The following is a 16,597-nucleotide window of genomic DNA, read 5'->3' as shown; positions in this document are numbered from 1 at the left end:
AGTAGGCAGGAAGGACCTATTTTCCTTAGCAGAGTGGTCAATAACCAGGAGACATAGATTTAAAGTAATTGGTTGAAGGATTAGAGGGGAGTTGAGGAAAAATGTTTTCACCCAGAGGGTGGTCGGGGTCTGGAACTCACTGCCTGAAGAGTGGTGGAGGCAGAAACCCTCATCACATCCAAAGTAGTGAAAGCAGGGGTTCAAATAATATTGATTAGTTTTACGTGTGAGGATTGAACCAGTGAAAAATAAAGTGGTTCATTACTTGGAAGATGGTTTAAACTAGAAAATCATATAAATTTGCTAAATCTTTCTGTCGTTCAGTATATCTGTGTCTCTAAGTGTAAGCAGATCGCTTAACAATAAAAGGCTGTTTTCCCAAACAGACCATCGGGCCAATAATGCGGTTTTCTCACAGCGCCAGTGGGGCCATTGCTCCTCAGTAAATTTGCATACCTGCACAGGTATGAGCTGACCGTATACCAGAATCTAAGGTCAGCTTGGTATGTTCATTTTGGACCTGTAGAAAATCTCCCCCACTGTCTTGTGTGAGATTGGTGCATGGCTTGCAGGACCTAAATAAAAAAGGAGAAAATTAATTTAAAAGGAAAGATTTAATTTACACAGAAAAGATTCTAATTTTATATTGACTGACTTTAAAAATATAGATTTACAACACACAGTATAAGGCACCATGGTTATCCAATTTTTGCTTAATTTTAACAGTTTGATAGAGGATTTATTTCTTTTTGTATCTTTATCAGTTTCAATATATTAATTTCCGAGCTTTATTTAAACATTCTTACTGAATACTCAGAATGTCACTTTGAGGTCATAAAAGCATTAGAATTGCTCTTTTATTTTAGTAGGCTACTTGCTAGCTGTTCTTTTCAAATACTTGATATTTTTCTTTTTTGTCTTAATATATTTATAACTGATCTTTACGACTTTTTCACCCAAGTGAGATTCTTTACTGAACTCACAAATCTACTTGTTCGATCATGCATTGCTTAGAGCATATTAAGGAGCAACAATGAACAATTAGATCAGTACTGATCATCTGGATGTTCAATCATGGTATAGCTGCCATTTTGGGTTCTGTAAGAGGTTTTTCTCTTTGTTTCATAACATTAGCATTGTTGACTGTGGTTTATTAAAAGCTTCACCTTTTAATTTCACCATTAGTCATTCCTTTAGCATCCTGACACTTCTATTTCACTTCAACTCACTTTTAAGTGCAAAGGCTTCTTTCAGACATACCGTAGCTACATGATGATTTATAGCAGTTTGTCACTTATCAATATGTGCTGTGATTCAACTGGTAATGATGGGATTAAAATTCCTGGTCAAAATACCTGTACAATCTTTCATAATGCAGCTTCTCATTATGTTGTGCAGGTGTTTCTATTGACACAGTTTCTGGCCTGGTGCTATTCCAGCGGAACTACGTGCTTCTCTACAATTTCCTGCTGATTCATCTAATATTTTTCAATAAGATTATCAGAGTATTTATTTGAGAAAAAGTATGAAATTTTGGAAACCTGCAGCACATCAGTTAGAATCTGAACAGGGTAATGTTTTAAATGGGGCCCTGTATCAGAATTGTCCTGATGAAGAGCCTCGCCCAAAAGCATTGACCTATCTTTCTCTTTTAGGTGCTCACTGACCTGCTGTGCATTTTCACCATTTTCTATTCTTATTTCATTTTCCCCGCTTTCATGTTTTTTATAGTTATCTCTACAACATTAACATCAACATGACAATATTCATGTTGTAAATATAAAAATGTCGTTTTTAGTGACTGAATGAACTTACTACTATAATTTATGTGTTTGTGTAATTGATAAATTGTGTAATTAAAATTTATCTTGCTAGTAAATATACACTTGTTGTCCAGGAAACTATAATGTTACACCACTGGACTCTTGCCAAGGCGCAATTATAATCTCAACTGACGTTGGCATTCAGGCTTTCCCTAGAAGATTAGTTTTGCCAGTTTCACCTGAGCCATCATGGAACAGGAAGTTAAAACCACCCAATTGTACCTCCCCATGGGTATACCATGCCACTGTCTGACATTGTATGTAGAAGTGAACGTTCTCCTAACTGAAGAGAATAGCATGTTGCAGAAATTTAACTTGGTTGGGGGAAACGAGGACAAAGGTCAAAAGTATCTGAAGCCAATTTGTTGGAACAGGTGAAGAAACCAAAAATTAGCATTGAAATGAATTAACTGCCACACTGTGGTTAGAACTTACTGTCCGACATGTAGACTGCATGGGCTGGTCTCTCCTGTTGGGTTAGCTGTAGAATGGGAATACCGCCCACCCAACTGAATGTGCTGCTAACCCATTGCAATTTCTTCCCAGGGCCCTAATTAAATACACAGTGTGGGTTTAGAGCAATAACACTATTTCTGATAGGATTACCTCCGCAGAGAGGGAGGAAAATTCAGTTCTAGTGATAACCTTTATCCGGTTATAGCCAGTTAAAGGGGTTCATTACTTATCTGCAAGGATGTCTGAAGCAGCAGCAGCAGGAAGGACTCTCAGATTTACTGATGCATCAATGGAAGTGTTGCTGGTTGAAGTCAGGACCAGAAAGCAAGGCAGGCAACCCCATAAGAGGGTGCTTCATACTGTATAGAGGGAGGTGGTAGAGGCAGTCAGTGCAAACTGCACCAACCCAAGGACTGCCATACAGTGCAGGAAGAGCTTCAGTGACCTCTTTCCCCAGTAGCCTCCGAGCAGAAGCGTAGGCTTCTGAGGTACTGACGGTTAGTCTAAGTAAGATCTCAGTGACCCCAGTGAACGGAAATGTGCCCTGGGGAAAAGGCACCTTCTGTCTGCTTCACTTTAGGAGCCTCCAATCTAACCTCTTCCATGTTCCTATCCTCCTCCTCTTCAAATCATAAGAATAGAAGGATTCCCACTGGCAAATTCATGTCCCAACGCAAAGCAGCGGTTTGAGCAAAAATAAACAAACCTAGCAGAAAAAGTTCTGACTGAGCCTCCATAGTATTAAAGAGATCAGTTAATTAACACCAACCTTCAGTAGCAGGTCACAAAAACGGACCAATTTCTAAGCCAAAGTGTACGACTGCACCAAAGAGTCACTAGTATTGATGACCAAAAATGTCTACTCGGATACTTCTGATGAATCCAGTATATACAATTGAAAAGTCTATCTTGTCAGCCGATGGGGTGGCTTACAAAAGGAATGCAGCAGAATGCTGGCTAAGGGACTGTTGGCTGAATGCTGTAAAATCCCTGTTCCATGAGATTTTTTTTAAAGGATTTTTCATGTTTTATGTTACAGATATTCTGTTATATATCACTTCATAAATCAAGCAGGAAGGGAGTACAGTCTTGTTTGTTAGAACTACCTTCATAACTGGCTGTATAGATTCACCAATGTATATAGGAAGTATTTGACAACTTGAATTTTATAGTATAATAACTGTGCATGCATTTTACATTGAAGTAGAGAGAAGATGGACAAATTTCAGCTATTCATGTTGAAGGAGCATGGAAGAGGTGCCATCTAGAACGGTGGATATCAATATTAATAGTTATCCAAATGTGGGTTACAACCAGTTCAGATGGCATTCTTCCTTTGTAATAAGTGTCTTTTTATTTAGAGTGTAATGCAGAGGAGGGCTATTTCTATCACCAACACTTTCAATACATAAGAACATAAGAAATAGGAGCAGGAGTAGGCCAATCGGCCCCTCGAGCCTGCTCCACCATTCAATAAGATCATGGCTGATCTGATCCTAACCTCAAATCTAAATTCATGTCCAATTTCCTGCCCGCTCCCCGTAACCCCTAATTCCCTTTACTTCTAGGAAACTGTCTATTTCTGTTTTAAATTTATTTAATGATGTAGCTTCCACAGCTTCCTGGGGCAGCAAAGTCCACAGACCTACTACCCTCTGAGTGAAGAAGTTTCTCCTCATCTCAGTTTTGAAAGAGCAGCCCCTTATTCTAAGATTATGCCCCCCTCGTTCTAGTTTCACCCATCCTTGGGAACATCCTTACCACATCCACCCGATCAAGCCCCTTCACAATCTTATATGTTTCAATAAGATCGCCTCTCATTCTTCTGAACTCCAATGAGTAGAGACCCAATCTATTCAACCTTTCCTCATATGTCCACCCCCTCATCCCCGGGATTAACCGAGTGAACCTTCTTTGTACTGCCTCGAGAGCAAGTATGTCTTTTCTTAAGTATGGAGACCAAAACTGTATGCAGTATTCCAGGTGCGGTCTCACCAATACCTTATATAACTGCAGCAATACCTCCCTGTTTTTATATTCTATCCCCCTAGCAATAAAAGCCAACATTCCATTGGCCTTCTTGATCACCTGCTGCACCTGCATACTAACTTTGATTTTCTTGCACTAGGACCCCCAGACCCCATTGTACTGCAGTACTTTCCAGTTTCTCGCCATTAAGATAATAACTTGCTCACTGATTTTTCCTGCCAAAGTGCATAACCTCACATTTTCCAATATTGTATTGCATCTGCCAAATCTACGCCCACTCACCCAGCCTGTCTATATCCCCTTGTAGGTTTTTTATGTCCTCCTCATTCTACTTTCCCTCCCATCTTTGTATCATCTGCAAACTTTGATATGTTACACTCGGTCCCCGTTATGGTTATGATATGAATAGCTTTGTCCTAGAATTCAGGCATCTTCCTCAGATCTGGGAGTGGAAAGCAGTTTGCTCTATAAGTGTGAGAGAAATAACAAATCCATACTAGTGGTTGCTGCACTGAACAGTTTCTTCGCTTGTCACTTAATCTAAGGGAGCCATGTATCTCCTCTCAGATAGGGCTACAATCCTAATTGACCCAGCTGTTTGTTGCGAGGATTGTTATTGTATCCCTCCTTGGGTGATGGATACATTCTTATGCCGTGAATAGTAGAAGTTCACATGCACAAGTTTATTATTTAGCTTACTTGTAATCAGGAGTCCTAGTAGACAGGTCACTGACATTGGTGTGATGGTAAGTCACTAAGTTGCCCTTAATCATATTGTCAATAGTAATTGATAAAATTCAGACCGAATCATTATTTTCCTTCATACTTACGAGAATTAGAACTCACGCTTCAACATTAGCAGGTGCCTGCATACCTGGCCACCCAAATAGTGATGGTTGGCACTTGAGAGTGCTTGAGACACTTGTCGAACTGGAGACATTTTTTGCCTCTGATGTCCTCTTGTTTGATTTGCTTCTGAGCCTTCCCTCTCATCCATTATGACTGAGTTGGTTTTTCAAAACATTCCTTAAATGTGACTCCCCAGGTGAGAGAAAAAGTTGAGTGGACCACATCAAAAAGCTAGGTAGGGCGACTCAGGAAAACATTGGTTGGCCAGTGTGGGTGACATAGTGTCACATTAACGGGCTAAGAGGGTGTATTGGAAACTGGGTGGCTGGGATAAGGGATTGGGAAGCAGATTAGTAAATGGGGAGGAAAGTAATTTGGGGGCATATTGAGTGGATAGAATGATAGTTTGGAGGCTTCGGGGGCATTGAATATGGCATAAAGGATATGCCTTCTTGCTTTCCTCATATGTATTGAGAAAATTGTCAAAAGCATCAGATGTGCTATGAGAGCATACACCAGGCAGGAGGGGTGATTTTGTCTATTTTTCAATATTATTTTATTCCAACACTGTTTCCTATTATTATGGCACCAAGGGGTATACTCACTACAACTGTGCTACAGGAGTTCACATTTAAACCCTAGAATTTATTAATTGGGAAAAAATGTCCATTCGCTATTAACTCAGTAGGTCATGTGCTCAAAAAAGGTAATGCTAATTAATGTTCAGATACATGGGGAAAAGTGCCATTGTTAGCAACCAGCAAAGGTTTAAAATGAAAAAAGCTCATGTCAGCCAAAAATGTGAATTCAAAGTGCTGATTTATAGTACAGAACCTGGGCATGTCCTGGGCCATTGACTTTCCTGCATTGTTCTTTGACTTTGGATAATTAAGACAACCATTTGATTGGGAAGATAAAACAGCAATATGAACTTTAATTAATTTTCTCTTGAAGTTCAAAAAACCTCACCAGGCAGATAAAGACCTAGTTTCCATGAAGCCAGTGTGTATCGGTGATCAATCAGTCTGCTGACAGTAATCAACTTTGAAACCCCACAGGCACTGCCAGGGTATCAATTTTGAGGTACGGTTTCAGTAAACTTTGTTATTAATGCATTCACTGAACCTGAAAGACCTGGAGGTATAATATTTAAATATCAAAATTACTTCATTATGGAATTATGGTCTATATTTTATAATTCAAAAAATATGTATATACTACTTGAAAGTACATGTAAAAATTAAAGTGCAGTAATTCATAGTATATAATTGAGGGAGAAACAGTTAAATAATTGAAAGAAATATAGAAAATGCTGGAAGTTCACAGCAGATCCTTCATCATCTGAAGAAAAAAGTAGGTTAATTTTACCCAATAAATTAATTATAACATATGATGAGTTTAAAAAAAACGTTATGTAAAGCCTATGAATGCTTACTGCCTGTGAGAAGTAAGTATGTCTGATGAACTTCATTTACCACATGGAAAGTCATAGTGAATGACCCTGGCAGAAACCACCTTTAGTTCTTGCACATGCCTTTCAATCCGGTACAGTGAACCATCACATTTTTCATTGAGTCACAAACAGCTTTGTTTTCAGACCAACCACTGTAGCAAAACCTTGATTGTACCGAATTCTCTTTTATTCAAGATCAGCGAAGTGCAACAACACTCATCGGACATGCTGTGTTGTAAAATAATACTTCACTGTGTTATCTTGAAAATTCCATTCTCAGGCTCATGGTTAAAGTGTTGGAATTTTGGGTATTCTAAACATTTAACTTTTTTTTTGTTAAATGCACTGAAGTCTTGAGTATTGGTTCTAAAAAAACATTTTTGTTCCATGACTACTTAGAGTACATCATCAACAGTTTTTCATCATATTAAACAACTAGAAAGGTGGCAAATTTAACAGAACTGACCAGGCCCAATTTCATATGAAGTACTCAATCTTGTCCAATCCAATTGTCCAATCTTGGGTAATACTGTGTCCACCTCACAGTAAGTTCAAATCAGAGGCACGTTCATACCCATACTCTTGCACAGCTCCTAGTGACCAGCTGAAGTGTGGCATAGGTAGTTACTGAAAGCAGGTCATCTGCTTTCTTGGCTGTAGATAGTACTGGCTGAGAATAGAAGGGACACTGGGGAGAAAATAAAGTAATTTGATATACTGGCCAGCATTTATTGGCTGTTCCCAGTTTTCCTTGAGAAGGTAATGATGAGATCTTCTTCTTGAACCGCTGCTGTCCATTTGGTGAAGTTACTCCCACAGTGCTGTTAGGTAGGGAGTTCCAGGATTTTGATCCAGCGATAATGAAGGAACGGCGATATATGTTGGGATGATATGTGACTTGGAGGGGAACCTGGAGGTGAAGGTGTTCCCATCAGGTCAAAGCTCTGCAGTCCTGCCACATCCAATCACAAAGAGTGGAGGACAATTAAGCTGCTGTGATTATCTCTGTAGTCTACCAACTATTATATAACCTCAGATCAAAAAATTGTTTCTCAATTTGGATTTTCACAATGGGATAAGAACTCCCTGATCACTATGTATAGGGGGATATTGTAAATCCATTTATAACCAAAGAGAGGAAATCTTTCGAAACGCCTTTACAATGTTGCTACACATAGTGACCAGAAGAATTCCTAATTAAACTTGAGTACTGTAATTTGTTTTTAGTTGCTGCCGTTCTAATACAAGTCAAGTAATAAATAGATGTTCTATTCTGTACACTGTTTCAAATTCAGATTTTATAGCTAATATTGTGTGACATTTGCCCCTAGTTTTCCTTGAGAAGGTGGTGGTGAGATGATCTTCTTCTTAAACTGCTACTGTCCGTTTGGTGAAATTACTCCCACAGTGCTGTTAGGTAGGGAGTTCCAGGATTTTGATCCAGGACGACCAAAAAATTGATAAAAAGAGAGAAAATAGAATATGAAAGTAAACTAGCAAGAAATATAAAAATAGATTGTAAGAGTTTCTACAAGTATGTAAAAAGGAAAAGAGTAGCAAAAGTAAACGTTGGTCCCTCAGAGGCTGAGACAGGAGAAATTATAATGGGGAATAAGGAAATGGCAGATGCGTTAAACAAATATTTTCTATCTGTCTTCACAGTAGAAGACACAAAGAACATGCCAAAAATAGTGGGGAACCAAGGGGTAAATGAGAGTGAGGAACTTAAAACAATTAATATCACTAGAGGAAACTAGATTAATTTCACTGGACAAACTAATGGGACTAAACGCCGATATATCCCCTTTACCTGATGGCCTACATCCGAGGGTTCTAAAAGAGGTGGCTGCAGAGATAGTGGATGCATTGGTTGTGATCGTCCAAAATTCTCCAGATTCTGGAACGGACCCGGTGGACTGTTACCCCCACTATTCAAGAAGGGAGGGAGAGGGAAAACAGGGAACTACAGGCCAGTTAGCCTGACATCGGTCATCGGGAAAATGCTGGAATCCATTATTAAGGAAGTGGTAACAGGGCACTTAGAAAATCATAATATGATCAGGCAGAGTTAACTTGGTTTTATGAAAGGGAAATCATGTTTGACAAATTTATTCATTTTTTGAGGATGTAACTAGCAGGGTAGATAAAGGGGAACCAGTGGATGTAGTATATTTGGATTTTCAAAAGGCATTCGAACACATGAAAGGTTGTTACGCAAGGTAAGGGCTCATGGGATTGGGGGTAATATATTAGCATGGATAGAGGATTGGTTAACGGACAGAAAACAGAGAGTTGGGATAAACGGGTCATTCTCAGGTTGGCAGGCCGTAACTAGTAGGGTACCGCAAGGATCACTACCTGGGCTTCAGCTATTTACAATCTATGTTAATGACTAGATGACAAAAGAGATAGTGTAAGATGAAATGGAAAAAATGGGCTTATGACAGATGTTAGGTTGATAACACAAGTGAGGATCAGGCTGAATATAGAAAGTTCAGAGGGGAAGTGAAAAAGGAAATAAGAGGGGCAAAGACAGAGTATGAGAATAGACTGGCAGCCAACATAAAAGGGAATCCAAAAGTCTTCCACAGGCATGTAAACAGTAAACGGGTAGTAAGAGGAGGGGTGGGGCTGATTAGGGACCATAAAGGAGATCTACTCATGGAGGCAGAGGGGATGGCTGAGGTACTAAATGAGTACTTGACATCTGTCTTTACCAAGGAGGAAGATGCTGCCAGAGTCTCAGTAAAGGAAGATATTGTTGAGATACTGGATAGGCTAAAAATTGATAAAGAGGTACTTGAAAAGTCAGCTGTACTTAAAGTATATATGTCATCCTGTCCAGATGGGATGCATCCTAGGTTGCTGAGGGAAGTAAGGGTGGAAATTGTGGAGGTACTGGCTATAATCTTCCAAACATCCGTAGATATGGGCGTGGTGCCAGAGGACTGGAGAATTGCAAATGTTACACCCTTGTTCAAAAAAGGGTGTCAGGATAAACCCAGCAACTATACGCCAGTCAATTTAACCTCAATGGTGGGGAAACTTTTGGAAATTATAATTCTGTCCCGGATTAACAGTCACTTGGACGAGTGTGGATTGATTAGGGAAAGCCAGCACGGATTTGTTAAAGGCAAATCATGTTTAACTAACCTGATAGAGTTTTTTGATGAGGTAATGAGAGGATAAGAGAGGATAGATGAGGGCAATGCAGTTGATGGGATGCATATGGACTTTGAAAAAACGTTTGATAAAGTGCCGCCCGGTAGGCTTATCATCAAGATTGCGGCCCATGGAATAAAGGGGGCAGTAGCAACATGGATACAGAATTGGCTAAGGGACAGGAAACAGAGTGTAATGGTGAACAGTTGTTTTTCGGACTGGAGGGAGGTATACAGTGTTGTTCCCCAGGGCTCAGTGCTGGGACCACTGCTTTTCTTGATATACATTAATGACTTGGACTTGGATGTACAGGGCACAATTTCAAAATTTGCAGATGACACAAAACTTGGAAGGGTAGTAAACAGTGAAGAGGGTAGTGATAGACTTCAAGAGGATATTGACAGGTTGATGGCATGGGCGGACACGTGGCAGATGAAATTTAACGTAGAAAATTGCGAAACGATGCATTTCGGTAGGAAGAACGAGGAGAGGCAAAACTGTGGCAAATGGAATTCAATGTAGACAAATGTGAGGTCATCCACTTTGGATCAAAAAAGGATAGAATAGGGTACTTTCTAAATGGTAAAAAGTTAAAAACAGTGGATGTCCAAAGGGACTTAGGGGTTCAGGTACATAGATCATTGAAGTGTCATGAACAGGTGCAGAAAATAATCAATAAGGCTAATGGAATGCTGGCCTTTATATCTAGAGGACTGGAGTACAAGGGGACAGAAGTTATGCTGCAGCTATACAAAACCCTGGTTAGACTGCACCTGGAGTACTGTGAGCAGTTCTGGGCACCGCACCTTCGGAAGGACATATTGGCCTTGGAGGGAGTGCAGCGTAGGTTTACTAGAATGATACCTGGACTTCAAGGGTTAAGTTATGAGGAGAGATTACACAAATTGGGGTTGTAATCTCTGGAGTTTCGAAGGTTAAGGGGTGATCTGATCGAAGTTTATAAGATGTTAATGGGAACGGATAGGGTGGATAGAGAGAAACTATTTCCGCTGATTGGGGATTTTAGGAGTAGGGGGCACAGTCTAAAAATTAGAGCCAGACCTTTCAGGAGCGAGATTAGAAAACATTTCTACACACAAAGGGTGGTAGAAGTTCGGAACTCTCTTCCGCAAACGGCAATTGATACTGGCTCAATTGCTAAATTTAAATCTGAGATAAATAGCTTTTTGGCAACCAAAGGTATTAAGGGATATGGGCCAAAGGCAGGTATATGGAGTTAGATCACAGATCAGCCATGATCTTATCGAATGGCGGAGCAGGCACAAGGGGCTGAATGGCCTACTCCTGTTCCTATGTTCCTAAATTAGAGAGCACAATTTTAAAAGGAGTACAGGAACAGAGAGATCTGGGGGTATATGTGCACAAATCGGTGAAGGTAGCAGGGCAGGTTGAGAAAGCGGTTGAAAAAGCAAACAGGATCCTGGGCTTTATAAATAGGCATAAAGTACAAAAGCAAGGAAGTCATGATGAACCTTTATAAAACACTGGTTCCTAGAACCATAGAAAGGTTACAGCACAGAAGGAGGCCACTCGGCCCATCGAGTCCACGCCGGCTCTATGCACGAGCAATCCATCTCGTCCCACTCCCCCACCTTATCCCCGTAGCCCTGCACATTTTTTCATTTCAAGTACTTATCCAGTTCCCTTTTGAAGGCCATGATTGAATCTGCCTCCACCACCCCCTCTGACAGTGCATTCCAGATACAACCACTCGCTGTGTAAAAAAGATTTTCCACATGTCACCTTTGATTCTTTTGCCAATCACCTTAAATCTGTGCCCTCTGGTTCTTGATCCTTCGTCAGTGGGAACAGTTTCTCTCTATCTACTCTGTCTACATCCTTCATGATTTTGAATACCTCTATCAAATCTCCTCTCAACCTGGGTTCAGCCACAACTGGAGAATTGTATGCAGTTCTGGGCACCGCACTTTAGGAAAGATGTGTAGGCTTTAGAGAGGGTGCAGAAGAGATTTACTAGAATGATTCCAGGGATGAGGGACTTTAGTTATGTGGATAGACTGGAGAAGCTGGGGTTGTTCTCCTTGGAACAGAGACTGTTGTGAGGAGATTTGATAGAGGTATTCAAAATCATGAAGGGTCTAGGTATTAAGGGATATGGGCCAAAGGCAGGATATGGAGTTAGATCACAGATCAGCCATGATCTTATCATATGGCGGAGCAAGCACGAGGGGCTGAATGGCCTACTCCTCTTCCTATGTTCCTATATTGTGTGTGATGAATGTTAAAGTTGTGTCACCAAACGTTTTAGGGGTGCCAGCCTCGGCGTCCCCGACGGACAGGCACTCGAGGGTGCATTTTGCACTGTCTTCTCCCGAGAAGGGGAGAAAGTATAGATGAGTGAGTGAGTGATAGTGAAGTAGCCAGCCGATGAATGCATTGGTTTGGGTGAGGCTGACCATGAAAGAGATGCATCAGAGGGTGAGTATGAGACAGAGCCATCACTTTGTATGAGGATTGGGGTGAGCTGTAGTGGTTGGGTAACAAATGGGGAGGTGAGGAAGTTCAGGTAAGTTGAGGATGAGCCTTAAGTGGGTGCGAGATATTATGTGATGGAGTAGTCTTGGCAGTGCAGAATGAGTTGAGGGGGTGGTGCGGTGATGTGGAACATGGAATGCATGAGAATTAATAAGTGTGCTCACTTCTGCTGACCTAGTCAGGTCATTGAAGCGTTTCCTGCACTGGACCCAGGTGCGGGAGATGTTGCTGCTGCTGGTGACCTCCTCTGTCACCTTGAGCCAGGCCTTCTTGGTGGTAGAGGCAGGGCACTGCCTTCTGTCCGCAGGGTAAAATACTTGCCTCCTCCTCCTCACCCCGACCAGTAGCTGCTGCAGCGAGGCATCATTGAACCTTGGAGCAGTCTTGCCCCTCTGCTGCTCCATTGTGCGTTTTTGGTGTTGGAGCAATGACCCTTTAAATCGAACCGTTCCAGCTGACAGCCTGTCATGCAGGTGTGCAGACCACCCACTGCGCAGCTTTCGGACGGCAAACCTGGAAGCTATGTTAAGGGCCACCAATTAACATAGGAAACAGTAAGATTTTATTAGTCAGGTTTCCCGTGTGCCCATTGACCCTCTCCCCACCCCCCCCCCCCCCCGCTGCCATCCCGCCGCCCTTTCAAAATCGAGCCCAAAAAGTAATATGCAGGTACAGCAGGCAATTAGGAAAGCGAATGACATGTTGGCCTTTATTGAACGGGGGTTGGAGTACAAGAGTAAGGAAGTCTTCCTACAATTGTACAGGGCTTTGCTGAGACCTCACCTGAAGTACTGCGTACAGTTTTGGTCTCCTTATCTAAGGAAGGATATACTTGCCTTGGAGGCGGTACAACGAAGGTTCACTAGATTAATTCCTGGGATGAGAGGGTTGTCCTATGAAGAGAGGTTGAGTAGAATGGGCCTACACTGTCTGGAGTTTAGAGGAATGAGAGGTGCTCTCATTGAAACATAAAAGATTATGAGGGGGCTTGACAGGGTAGATGCTGAGAGATTGTTTCCCCTGGCTAGAGTCTAGAACTAGGGGGCACAATCGTAGGATGAGGGATCAGCCATTCAAGACTGAGATGAGGAGGAATTTCTTCACTCAGAGGGTTATGAATCTTTGGAATTCTATCCCAGAGGGCTGTGGATGCTGAGTCATTGAATATATTCAAGGCTGAGATGAATAGATTTTTGGACTCTAGGGGAATCAAGGGATATGGGGATAGCGCGGGAAAGTGGAGTTGAGGTCGAAGATCAGCCATGATCTTATTGAATGGGGAGCAGGCTCGAGAGGCCATATGGCCTACTTCTGCTTCTATTTCTTATGTTCTTATTTGCCTCTCTCGACATTCTTCGAAGTGCCCATCGAGGCACCTGTTGCTGCCTCCTTACAAGCAGCAACTGCCCCATCCTCCTCTCTCGCTGACTTTCCTGCGTAGCTCATCTGATGGGGAGCTAACCTCTTTCCTGTCCCACTCACTCCACCCTCCATTGCCCCCTTGCACTTTACTAGTGGTTCAACAATCACTTCCCTTCTCTGTACTTCACTACAGAATGTCCATTTACTCACGGATAACCTTGATGACTGTCTTAACATCCTGGCTGTGACTGAAACTTGGCTCACGGCTGGTGACACATTGCCCCTTACTGAAACTTCCCCACCTGGTTATACTCTTCACCACCTGCCCCACTTAAACAGCTGCAATATTGGTATGGCCCTTATCATCAAGTCATATCTTGGTCTCTCACCCCAGCACTCTGGCAACTTCTCTTCCTTTGAGCACCTCACCCTGTTCCACACCTGTTACTTCCCTCTCTTTCTCTTTGCCTACCAAGCCAAACATGCCCCTACCCAACCCCTGAGCCCCCCATCTGTCTCATATGTCACGCATCTCCCCCATACCCTCTCAGTTCATTTTAATATTGATTCAAAATGTTAAACTTGTTTTTTGTTATCAGTGCATGATAAGGAGTGGGATTATTGGGTTGAATGTTGCATGATGTAAAGCTGCTTTTACACTCAACACTTCGGATCACCTCTTTTACATTGCTAAAACCAACTTCTTTATCCTAACAGGCAAATCATACACCCATACTTTTGTCTCCTGTGATCCAAAAGACCAATGTACAAATGTGAGAAAGAGCATTACAAATGTTAGTGATATGTGACCTTAAGTGTTACACCATTGTGTGAAGTCACTAAAAGGTTTAATCGAGATATTTTCTGTAACTGTTGTTGTCACTTTATATGATACAACATATCTTAATAAAGCAAAATCAGAAAATGCTGCAAATATGCAGTAGATCAGTCAGCATCTGTAGATGGAGCAGGTAAGTTAGTGGGGTAGAAATTTGTCGCTGCCGCGATGGATGCCCAATCTGGGAGGTCCGAGGCTGGCCCAAAATTAGGCCTTGAGCCTCATTAATATTAACTGGGTGAGCTGCCGGTGCCTTTCGCGCCTCAACAGGCAGCTCACCCATTTGAATAAAATTAATATCCGTCTGCTTGCCTCACCAGCAGCAGACCAAAGGTAAGTCCTGAGGGGTGGGGGGGGGTGGAGATTGGCAATTGGAACACTGTGCAAATAGGGGAGCACTCCTGCTCCTCTTGGCTCCACAGCGACGTTTAAAAAAGGTCTTTTAAAAATCTGACCTTTTATTGGCGGGTGTTGTTTAGGCTGCAGCAGCCGTTAAAGAATCCGGAGCGGAGTAGTTTCAGTTTCTCAGAGTGGACCTAAAACAGGCATTAGGCCCCTCATTTACATCTGTAAGGGGCCTCAGACTTGTTTTAGGTATCTGCCAGGGACGTCTAAGAATTGCGCCGACCCAATATCGGGTTGGATGTCCGTCAGGGCTTCCTTGGGCGTGGGATATTGATCCCAAAAATTGTTCCTCGTGCCTGCTTTACGCCTGTATAATGGGCGAAATGAGGTCCAATTTCTACCCCAATGTTTCAGGTGTAACTCTTGATCAGAACTGGAAAATGAAGAATGAGCAGCATTTATATAGGATTAGAAAAAAGGGAAGGTGGAGGAAAAGATAAAAAAAAGATAACAGAGGAAATATGGATGAAATAACCTCCAACATGCTTGAGAGAAAAACAAAAGATGGTAGCATGTCAGAGATGATAAATGATGGAAAGAAGCATAATAAAATAAATTCAAGACATGAGAAAAACAGAAAATATGAATAATAGAGTATGTGAATTAGTTTTCTTCCAGAAAAATCCCTCGAAGAACAAACATAGTACTGCTTTAAACTTTACATTATTTTAATTGTGCACAATGTGGGAATGCTTGTGATTAGCACACAGCTATTATTTTAATTCATTATTATGTACTGGCAGCATTTGAAAATTTCACTTATGTTATGGAGATATGTTTTTTTTTCATTGTCAGACTTGTATGGTGAATATCAGACATCAAGAAGATAAATTAAATTTCACCATATTTACATTTTTATTTGTAGTGCACTGAAACATCTTACTTCTTTGAGGTACCCAACAAAGCAGCCTGTAAGCATCTATGGAGATGCTGCGTGGAATATCACACATTTTTCAGGTATGTACCATAATATTACATTAATCCTAGATCTGAATAACCAACAGAGCACTAAAGTAAGTCTTAATTTCTGTAAGGAAATCCCTATAGACCAAGTGACAATACTCTGGCAGCTGTTCATTTGTACCTAAATTATAATCTAGGTGAAAAGCATTAAAAAGAATATGTATAGTGTAAATTCATGTAAATTCATGCAAGGGCTTACATTTTGCAAATAAAATGTTTATATGCTCCATAAAAGAGAAATATAGTTTTGTGGTAGCCAAGCACTGTACAGAGACCACAATCACACATGCAGTTTCATCAACTTGTATTTTATGCAAGTCATTTACATATATAATGAGAGAAATATGGGACGTATAACATCGATTTATTTGCTTTTTCTTCATGTCTTTAAATCCCTTGTAAGTAGACTACCTGGGATATTAGCATCTTGCAAAGGTTTTTGAAATGTTGTGCTATACTGTCTTCGTTCAATAAGGAATGCAAGCTTTCTGAGGACATCACATCAAGTTTGGGATACAGTGGCATTCAGGATGCTGTGTTATAATTCTAACAGCAATATTAACTGTGGTCCTTTAAATTACAGTGTAGTGTCTGGTTTTTGTTGTTGTAGCACCAGTGCATGGCTGTGATGGCATATATGTATCCTGCATAATCTGTTTGGAGACTACAGAAGAATGCCGACACACAGTGTTGGTTGTTCAGGGCTTTGCCCAACACCCCACTCCATCACACTAAATTTGTTAAATTAAAAGTGTTTGGAGAATCTAGAACAGTGATACA

At 41.2% G+C, this 16,597-nt stretch overlaps 1 protein-coding gene across 2 annotated transcripts in view; it reads left to right on the top strand.

The window, feature by feature from the left end:
- The window catches only part of epb41l4a (erythrocyte membrane protein band 4.1 like 4A), a 340,503-nt gene that overhangs the window by 254,807 nt on the left and 69,099 nt on the right, over nt 1–16,597 (top strand). For both annotated transcript variants that reach the window (XM_067982951.1, XM_067982950.1), the window contains one exon: nt 15,720–15,811. In XM_067982951.1, coding sequence (XP_067839052.1) covers nt 15,720–15,811 — 92 coding nt within the window. The remainder of the gene's footprint in view (nt 1–15,719; nt 15,812–16,597) is intronic.

Source organism: Heptranchias perlo, chromosome 4, assembly GCF_035084215.1.
Source record: "Heptranchias perlo isolate sHepPer1 chromosome 4, sHepPer1.hap1, whole genome shotgun sequence".
NCBI classification, from domain to species: Eukaryota; Metazoa; Chordata; class Chondrichthyes; order Hexanchiformes; family Hexanchidae; genus Heptranchias; species Heptranchias perlo.
Note: the sequence above shows the minus strand (reverse complement) of the source record. Positions and strands in the feature narration are given on the sequence as shown.